Source organism: Penaeus chinensis, chromosome 10 (genome assembly GCF_019202785.1).
Source record: "Penaeus chinensis breed Huanghai No. 1 chromosome 10, ASM1920278v2, whole genome shotgun sequence".
NCBI classification, from domain to species: domain Eukaryota; kingdom Metazoa; phylum Arthropoda; class Malacostraca; order Decapoda; family Penaeidae; genus Penaeus; species Penaeus chinensis.
The window spans coordinates 6409018-6419017 of NC_061828.1; the positions used below are offsets into that span (position 1 = coordinate 6409018).

General features: G+C 37.1%; 2 protein-coding genes across 4 annotated transcripts in view; one reads left to right on the plus strand and one right to left on the minus strand.

Moving 5' to 3' along the window:
- Window positions 1–1735, minus strand: part of LOC125029464 (alpha-L-fucosidase-like) — a 13467-nt gene extending 11732 nt beyond the window's left edge. For both annotated transcript variants that reach the window (XM_047619353.1, XM_047619352.1), the window contains exon 1: window positions 1610–1735. The gene's annotated coding sequence lies outside the window, so the exon portion shown is untranslated. The remainder of the gene's footprint in view (window positions 1–1609) is intronic.
- Window positions 1736–3989: 2254 nt separating this feature from the next.
- The window catches only part of LOC125029465 (diphthine--ammonia ligase-like), a 17636-nt gene continuing 11625 nt past the window's right edge, over window positions 3990–10000 (plus strand). The window contains exons 1-8 of one of the 2 annotated variants that reach the window (XM_047619354.1): window positions 3990–4105; window positions 6218–6350; window positions 7354–7538; window positions 7925–7998; window positions 8308–8491; window positions 8820–8911; window positions 9052–9133; window positions 9271–9425. In XM_047619354.1, coding sequence (XP_047475310.1) covers window positions 6236–6350; window positions 7354–7538; window positions 7925–7998; window positions 8308–8491; window positions 8820–8911; window positions 9052–9133; window positions 9271–9425 — 887 coding nt within the window. In that variant the 5' untranslated portion in view covers window positions 3990–4105; window positions 6218–6235. The remainder of the gene's footprint in view (window positions 4106–6217; window positions 6351–7353; window positions 7539–7924; window positions 7999–8307; window positions 8492–8819; window positions 8912–9051; window positions 9134–9270; window positions 9426–10000) is intronic. The other variant, XM_047619355.1, reaches the window with a different exon arrangement.

Below are 10000 nucleotides of genomic sequence, written 5' to 3' on the forward strand. Positions count from 1 at the left end.
TTTTTATCATTAATTATTATTTTTATACTCAGATGTTGACTATTTACACTCTCACACTTCACTACGTTATTTACGCCAATGACAACGCCCTTCTTCTGTTGCCTAGGGACCCTATCCACGTCAGGAGAGAAAGATTAATTTGAAAAAATAAAATGAAAACGCGGCATCACACGAAGGCGCTGTATCTGAGAGGACGCGCGCATGAGGCCCCTTGGCTTGAAATCAACAACGTAATGGGTGCGTTTAGACCATTTGAAGTACATGTACATCCCAAGTAATGAATGTTTGGATATCCACGACAAGGGGATGAAAAGTGAAAGATTGCAGGACATATAAAGGATAAAGGGGGGAGGAGAGAGAGGAGGGTTTTGGTGGTATCAAAACCAGTCAGGGAAGAGGAATGAAGGGGTGGGAAAATGCTTTGTTTTTCGATGCAGCTGATCGTTAAAAAAAAAAAATAGAAAAAAACGCAATTCTAATGAATTTCTTACGCGTTCTGAACGTAGAATGTGTATTTTAAAAGAAGAATTTTATCAATATCAGTATACTGTATTTTTTTATGATGAAGATGATCATCATAACAACAACAATAATAATAATAATAATAATAATAATAATGATGATGATGATACTACTAATAATAATGATAATAATAATAATGATAATAATAATAATAAAAATAATGATGATGATACAGTAACAATAACAACAATAATAACAACGATAATAATAACTATCCTTATCATTATCATCATCCTCGCTAGCATCACAATCATTATTAACATTATTATTGGTAATGACAGTATCATTAATAGTTATTATTACCGGTATGTGAATGATAATAACAATAATGATGATGATCGTGATATAAATAATAAGGATCTTTTCCGTTTGGCGTACAGCGCTAAAATTAATTTTAATATAGATTTTCTTATGTATTTTTGACCGTTTTATGGAGAAACGAACCTAACCTAACCTAACCTAACCTAACCCAACCCAACCCAACCCCTAACCTAACCTAACCCAACCCAACCCCTAACCTAACCTAACCTAACCCAACCCAACCCAACCCAACCCCTAACCTAACCTAACCTAACCTAACCCAACCCAACCCCTAACCTAACCTAACCTAACCTAACCTAACCCCTAACCTAACCTAACCCCTAACCTAACCTAACCTAACCTAACCCCTAACCTAACCTAACCTAACCTAACCCCTTGTATATAATACTGAATATTACGACTTTTTAAAGTTTGAATTCCTTCAGTAATAGATAGGAAGAAAATAACTTTAAAGGCAAATAACTCAAAAACTGTTAATTTCTCCAAAAAAATAATGTGATATTCTGATTCTACGGACAAAAATACATAGAAAAATCTATATTAAAATTACTTCTAGCGCTGTACGCCAAACGGAAAAGACCCAATAATAATATTGAAAATGACAATATTCATAAGAAATATCAAGAGAAAAAAACTAGAAATGATAACAATATCAACAACAGCATCATATGTGTGGACAAATAAGAGACACTGAGACCAAAAATAAAGAAATATCAACAACCGGAAAAGCTTATGATAATGAGTCTGGTACTAATGCTGGACTTGCCTTCAGCTCAGGAGACGCCTCAGCTGTGTAACTACATGAAATGCACGAGAGACTTTCACTGCCGCCAGGACAGACAGCATATGACCGTCGAAAGTTACATGAAAATATAACAGCTGTACAGATACACGTAGTCGCGCACACATGTAGGCTTTTTTTTTTTTTTTTTTTTTTTGCACCTGGTTACTTCTATTTACATTTAAAACGAATTTCGAGTTCACATTTTGAGAATTTGCGTCATTCATTTACTAATAATACAATGAATGGGTGTTTCTTTTATTTTCTAAGCCTTTATTTCTTATCTTATTCGTGTAATTATTGGATAGGTAAATCATACTTTGAATACAAAGCCGAGGGACTGTTTATTCTCATTTAAATTGGTACCCACATTATCAGTCTGCAGATAAATTAATTTCATAAATATCTCAAGGTGTAATTATGACTCCAGTTGACGTCAGGACTTGGTCTCATTACTAATAGTTTGTATTTTGACTTTCCTTTCTTTCTAGCTGTTTCTCTTTCTTCCTTGTTTTATTTTGTCTTATTTTTTTAACCGTTTGGACTGCTGACTCTCATCTTATTTTGTCCTTTACTATTATTTAGTTTTCTTGCTCTTCTTCGGGTGTGTGGAACGTTGGTCGTGCGGAAAGAGAAATTGCAAGATGATGCAACAAACATACCAAGAAACTTTCTAATGAAGTCTACGTAATATATACTGTACTATAATGATGGTTCTTTAGACCTTACTTGCCTAGTCCGACATCAACACTTTTGGGAAATATCCATGCATTCGCCTACACACTGATGTTCTTTAGACCTTACTTGCCTAATTCCTGTTATTGATGGTTCTTTAGACCTTACTTGACAGGTCCGACATCAACATTTTTTGGGAAATATCCATACATTCTCCTCCACAGTATCAACGGGCATGTTAGAAAAATTCTGCCCAGTACCATTGCAGTTCCCTCTGCCAGTGGTCCTGTTTGATACGGCAGAGAGCGTCCTCAACCTTACACTCTTTTTATCTCCCCAAGAATACGTAGAAACACGTTAATGATCTTATCTGTAATATCGGCCCTTATTTTGCAGCATTATTCAAGCCTATAGAGCAGCTAGAGGTATTTTATATATTAATGACTTGATGTGACTAAATTTATGAATGAAATCATAATGACGTTTTGTGTATAATGGTTGATGAAAACCAGATTTTTCGGTAATCTGCGGGTATCGAACTTGCACGCGCATGTATCTGTATCTATCTATCTATCTCTCTATCAATCTATCTTTATATCTATATATATTTGTATTTATATTTATACATATATCTACATCTACATGTACCTCTTCTCTCTCTCTCTCTCTCTCTCTCTCTCTATGTATCTATATATATATATATATATATATATATAGAGAGAGAGAGAGAGAGAGATAGATAAATAGATATACATATATATAGATATATATACATACACACAGACACACACCCACACGCGCGCACACACACACACACACACACACACACACACACACACACACACACACACATATATATACACACATATATATATACACATACATACATATATATGTATATATATATATATATATATATATATATATATATATATATATATATATGCGCGCACGCACACGTGTGTGTGTATCTATCTATCTGTCAATCATCCTATCTATTTCTACCTGTCTATCTATCTATAAATATAAATATAGATATAAGTATATATATATTGTCTATCTATCCATGTGTGTGAGTATGTATTGATGCATATACATACATACATACATATATATATGTATATATGCAAATACTTATGCATATATGTATGTATGTCTGATTGTCAGTCTGTATGTATGTATGTATGTATGTATGTATGTATGTATGTATGTATGTATGTATGCATGTACGTATGTATGTATACATAAATGTTTATATGAATGTATGTATGTATGTATGTATGCATGCATGCATGCATGTATGTATGTATATATGTTTATAAGTTTGTCTGTTTGTAAGTTTGGATGTTTGTATGACTGTATGTTTGTATGTTTGTATGTATACATAAATATATATATGCATGTATATATTTACAAACAATACGACCTGATTCCATTTGGATGCGTGCTTAGGAGCGTCATTGAATATAGCTGTGATCAAATCTTTAGCGATAATTATAAGTATAACCTCCTACGCTTGATGGCAACTGTAATAAGATTTAAGCATACAAGACAGTAACGTTTCAAACTTTATAAGCACATTGGAACATTCAGCCTATTTGCATATTCAAATTTCCCGGCACACAAATGCAGTTTCGGTCTCTCGCTTTTGATTGGCCGAGAGATTTCTCCGCCGACCAATCACACTTGGGCTCGAGTCTCGACGATGTACTCTGATGTTTTGGCTAAGGAGGCTGCCATGAGGAAACGAATAATCTAAGGGCGGAAAAAAGGAGTAATTCCTCTGTCGCACGAGTGGCTACGAAGGTAAGATGCAAGTGTTGAAATAGGGATTCTCAGAGGAGGGAAATGGAGGGAGGTTAAGCCGCTGGAATGACGGGACTGATGAAGCCTTTATGGCCGTCGTCTCGGGTCACGACATCTTCTTTATTTACCTTTTATTCGGTTCAGGTGAGCCTCTTAATTGGCGTCTCGATAGGGTACAAGACGAACGCATTCTGGACAGGGATTCTTTGGCAATCCCAGGACCTCTCTCGTAGCGGGAGAAAGGCGTCGGGAGGGCCCTTTTTTTCGTGAGGCAGTGAGGGTGCAATTCGCTTCCTAATAAGGTTTTCCAGCAGGTTTTGGTGTTATTCTCGGGAGTCTCGGCCCTGTTGGCTTCGTGGCTTGGCCCCTTTTGTTGATATTCCCGACCGCGAACTCCCTGTCTACTGTGCACCTTCCCCCTTCCATCTCTGCAACATAGCATTGTCTGTTGCCTCTAGAACTTTGCAGAAAGTAATCCATATTAGTGTTTAGGGGACACCCATGCCCCTGGCTGGGCATTTGGCACTGGCCTCAGCAGGTCCATCGCTTGAGGATGGCGGCCTCTGTGCTGGCTGGGGCTCCGGCAAGGGCCGACGAACCCTCTTTGCATCTTATTTGAGGAAAATAGTTATAGACCTTCCTGGGGATTTATTGCCTTGAGGAACCTGTCCAAGCTCTGTGCTCTTTGGATGCAGAAGGTGAGAGCTTCGTGGCGCTTGCAAGATTCGTGGAGAATCTTGACCAATGAGCCTCTGTCTGTGGATGGCTTTGTGACCCTAAGACTGGCCACCTTGCCAGACGTTTTGGGGAATTCAGGCTGATAATTAGTAAAAGACTCCATTATGTCATGTTTGTAATGAAGCCGTAAACTTTGTCAATGCACGCACAGCATGAAAACAGAAGTACTCACTGCCACATGTCCATGCTGTGTGACCTGGGTGTTTAGGCCTTGGTGTTTTAGAGGCCAGAGGCACTCAGCTCCGATCTTCTATCACACTTCGCAGGAAGCTTCTGGCGGATTTGCACAGAACACAGGTGATAGAATTATGAGTAAAAGTCTTGAGTCTAAAGCAGGAGAGGGTAATTGTACTGAAAAGCTGCACTTCACAGATGAACTACTAATAGTGTTTAGTCATTAATGGTGTCATTATTTGCAATAATTTGAGAGGTGTAGCATAATGTAATCAGCATAACCTGTGCCTGTTGGTACTCTGTGATTTGTATTTTGGCAAGGTAGAACTTGTACCTTGTAGATTTTTAAGATTTGAGTGCATGTGCATCCAAAAGTGTAATCAGAACAGTTGCCAAAATATGTGTTTATTAAATATATTATTTGTTTGAATATGCTTTTTAAATATTTTGTTAGTTTAAACTTTCATCTAGACCATAAACACTAACATGTTCGATGAATTGCAATCTCATGACTGTAGTGCAGTAATGTGATCATATCAAGTTGGATAGTGTGTTGAGTGTGCATTATGTGCAGGTTGCAGGCCTTGGCTATCACAGTACTCCCTCTCCAGTGAGTAAGCCAAACGGGCGAGTGATTCATCGCATGTGTCATCTAGGGTCAGCATTGTAGTAGATAGCATACTGCTGTATACTACGTGCTGCAGGTGAAGTTTTGTAAAAGTGTAGTTATACAGGGGAACTGGAGAGTCCCTATTTGGTGGTGGAAAGTGATTGTCCTTGCAAGCTAGCTGCCTGGCATGTTCCCGAACCTTAAGTAGGCTGGGAGTGTATTAGGGAATTAGGAATTAGGGGAGCCTGGCCAGATCAGTTCAGTGAAAGAGCTGTGAAGTATCCAGTGTTGAGCAGTCAGTACTCGACAGTGGGTCGTGAGGTGTGCCTGCTGATGACCAATCAGATTGCAGCTGCTGGATGTGGCATAACCCAACCTGGGTAATGTGCTCAGTATGACCCAACCTGGATAGTGTGCTCAGCATGTGATGAATACAAGTTGTGGTCCATGGCAGCTACAACCCATAAAAGAGATAAGAAAGCTGATTTTTAAGAAAGTTTAATCATACAGCCATTTATAAAGCCTCTCCCATTAATATAAGTAATTATTTAAGTATATACATGAGATGCTCAGGATGTGCTTATTTTCAGGCATTGTGTATATCCAGAATGCGTGTCGTGGGATTGGTGTCTGGTGGGAAGGACAGCTGCTATAACCTCCTGCAGTGTGTTGCAGCTGGACATCATATTGTTGCACTGGCCAATCTAGCTCCTGGCCATGGAGGCAAGTGTTCATAGTCACTGTTGTTTCTGTTTAATTGCTTAGCAGTGTTCCAATTTGCATATGCATTATTATGTTAGTTTGTGCTGTTAGACTTTCACTTTTTGTATATCTCAGAAAGTAGAAGGAAATTTACAGACATTTTTGGCCCTTGAAATGCCTTGAAGACTTATCAGTTATCTTTTTGATTTGTTCTTGTCCCTTCTAATCCTCCTGTCAATCATACTTGTGTATTATCTTCTCATAAACCCTCTGACATTGGAAGGACTGTCCCCTAATTTTCATAGTTTTATTTGAAAGCATAATTAACATGTTTAAGCCTAGGTTGTTGTTTTTATGGAAAAAAAAAAAAAAAAAAAAAAAAGGCCCTGATTTTATATTCATTTCTTTCTTTTCCATGTCTCAATTTTTTTTTGTCATCACTTAAATTTTGCTTTTGGCTTTGGTTCTACAGTCCTTTCTTTTCCCTTTAGGTTCTCTTATTTTTTCTTCCTTTCTTCTTACAGCATATTTCAAAGCCTCCTCTTATCATATTATAATTTCTGTTGTATGTCTTGGTTCCACTATTCAGGCCCCTGTGCTGCCATTAGATCATCAATTTTGGTTATATTAGTTTTACAGTCATCAGCATTTGGTGCGTCCAGGCTTGCTTCAAAGTGTTTTTGATGATATGTCTCTGAGCCACCACTGGCTTGTTACATTGCAGCTACACTCCCTAGTACTAGGCACTGCTAGACTAACCTCAAAACATTTTTAATTGTCGTAACTGCATAATATTTAACTAATTCTAAAGACAGTTAAAAGCCAATCCCTATTCCATGCCAGAAAATTACCAAAAAAATGCTCTAGCTCTAGCTTTCCAGTTTTCAAACAGTGTGCTTACATTGCCAAAAAGTGATGATTCCTGACTTGAGTGTAGTTCCATTGTCAGAATAAGATAGTGAAACCATGTGCAGTGGAATTGGCTATTGAAAGACCTTAAGCTATTATATACATACATTTCCAGATGAATTGGACAGCTACATGTACCAGAGTGTCGGACACATGGGGGTTGCCATGTACGCAGAGGCAGTGGGTGTGCCACTGTACCGCCGCATTATACAAGGCTCCTCCATCACCACCACCAAGACTTACAACCCAACGGAGGGGGACGAAGTGGAGGATCTCTATTTGCTCTTGAAGGAAGTTCAGGTATGAAGGAGAACTTGAGTTCAGGCTTGGGTGGAAAAAGGAAAAGGATTGTATTTGATTAAATTTTTATTATTGGTTGGCAATTGAAGGTAATAAATATTGGAAAGTTGAAAAGGAATTGAATCATACAGCTATGTGTATTGTATAAGATTTTTCTGTGAACTTTGAGTTGATTTTATGTTCTGTGGTTCCTGTCCCTTTTTTGCTTGCTCATGTATGAAAACATGATAAAAGGACTGGACATCTGGGTTTATGAATATAATTCTTTATAAAGGAAACATAATATATGATTATATTCTAGTAATAATAGTAATAAATTCTTTGATAGAGGATGGTTATTCATCATTTCCTCTTGTCTCTGTTCATATATTCATTCATTTTTCTAGGAAAAATGTTCAATTGAAGCAGTGAGCGTTGGTGCGGTATTGTCTGATTACCAGAGAATACGTGTGGAAAATGTGTAAGTAAAATCTGGTTATGTTGATTCAATCTGAAGGGCATATACTGTTATTATTTTTACACCTATTGATTATCCATTGTTTATTGTCCATAGGGTTGTCAGTATTATAGGATACTATAAATTAAATAGCATTACATGATAAAAAATTAGATGTCACAAATTATCTTACAACTAGATCATAATACGTAAGTGTATTATGTGTTAGGAGAGTTTTCAAAATGAAGTTTGAGAATGTGTATGAAAAAAAAAGATTAGGTGTTGCATGAATAAAAGTTTCACTACAATCTTTCTTTTTTCTCTTTCATACAGTTGTAGTAGACTAGGCCTCGTCTGTTTAGCATATATGTGGCGGAGAGACCAGTCGGAATTAATGCGAGAGATGGTGGACTGTGGCATAGATGCTATTATAATTAAGGTGGCTGCTATTGGCCTTGAACCAAGAAAACACCTGGGAAAATCTATTAGTCAAATGATAACTTATTTAGAAAAAATGGTAAGTTGTTTACTGTATGTGTTGATGTTAGATGGAGAAAAGCAAGTGTATTCTTGTGTAAGATGTGTCAAAGGGACAATTAGAAGCAGAAATTTAGTATGAAAGAGAAGAACCCTTTTTGGTTTTGGTTCTGGTTTTGAAATATTAAGAATTGAGGAAGAACTTTTAAAAATATGAGTATCTAAGGATAGGGATGATGGATGGTTAATGTGCATTTTATTCTGCATTGTCAGATTTTGCCTTTAGAGATCACGGTAAACGTGATTACATGAAAAATATATATTTTTTGCAAGTTGCACTTATTGCATCTTTCCTTCCGTTTGAACAGAAAGACAAATACAGTTTAAATGTATGCGGTGAAGGAGGTGAATATGAAACCTTTACCTTGGACTGCCCAATTTTTAGAAAACGGATTGTTGTGTAAGTAGTAGTTGTAGTAAAATTCAGTTGTTTTATTTATAGTTATTGTTAGAGTAATTTTACATACCTTTTTGTATATATGTGTTTTCTGTACTTTACAAACTGTTTCTCTCAAAGTGAAGTAAAACTTTTATTTTCAGGAAAGATACAGAACTAGTGGAGACATCAGGCGATGTTGGTTATCTTAATTTTACATCATTAGAGCTTGTTGATAAGGAAATAGTAAGTAAAGGTTGCACCTCCAAGCACGTACACATTCTTGCACTAGTATAGATATGTGTTTAGGATTAATACAGATTGTTGATATTACATTCGTTATTGTCACTGTATTTTTCTGATATTGATTGTTACATCTGTAGCCAGATGATGTCACCCAGATGGAACTAGTAAGGGCAGCAGGTGTGAGAGACGCTCAGGAGTTCTTGGGAGACCTGAAGCTGCCAGAGGAAGAGCAGCAAGCAGAAGATCAAGCAAAGGAACTAAATCTGGAAGAAGATGACTTGTCTTCTACGAGGTAGCTCCTTATGAGGGAAATGTTTTTGGAATTTTTTTTTTTTTTATGGAGTGGCATATTGTGTTCCTGTAAATTGAATGTAAGACGGTATGTAGAATGATAGGTTGTAAATATTTCCCAGAGACAGACTGAAAGAAAGAGAGGGAGGAAGCAGACAGAAAAAGAGAGATGGTGAGAGAAAATATGTGTGTGTGTGTGTGTGCGTGCGTGCATGCGTGTGTGTGGTGTGTGTGTGTGTGTGCGTGTGGTGTGTGTATGTGTGTGGTGTGTGTATGCGTGTGGTGTGTGTATGTGTATGGTGTGTGTATGCGTGCGGTGTGTGCATGCATGGGTGTGTGTATGCTTGTGTGTGTATGCTTGTGTGTGTATTTATGTATGTGTATGTTTGTATATATGTGTGTGTGTGCGTGTAGTGTAGTGCTTTTGATGAATTTCTTTTGTTGCTTATAGTGCTTTTGATGAATTTGTTTTGTTGCTTATAGTGCATTTAGGAAAAGTTCATGACTGCATTACAATCTGCTTGTTTGTAATGGTATTTATGTATTTTAGTTTTAGGTTTACTTTCCCTTTTAGGT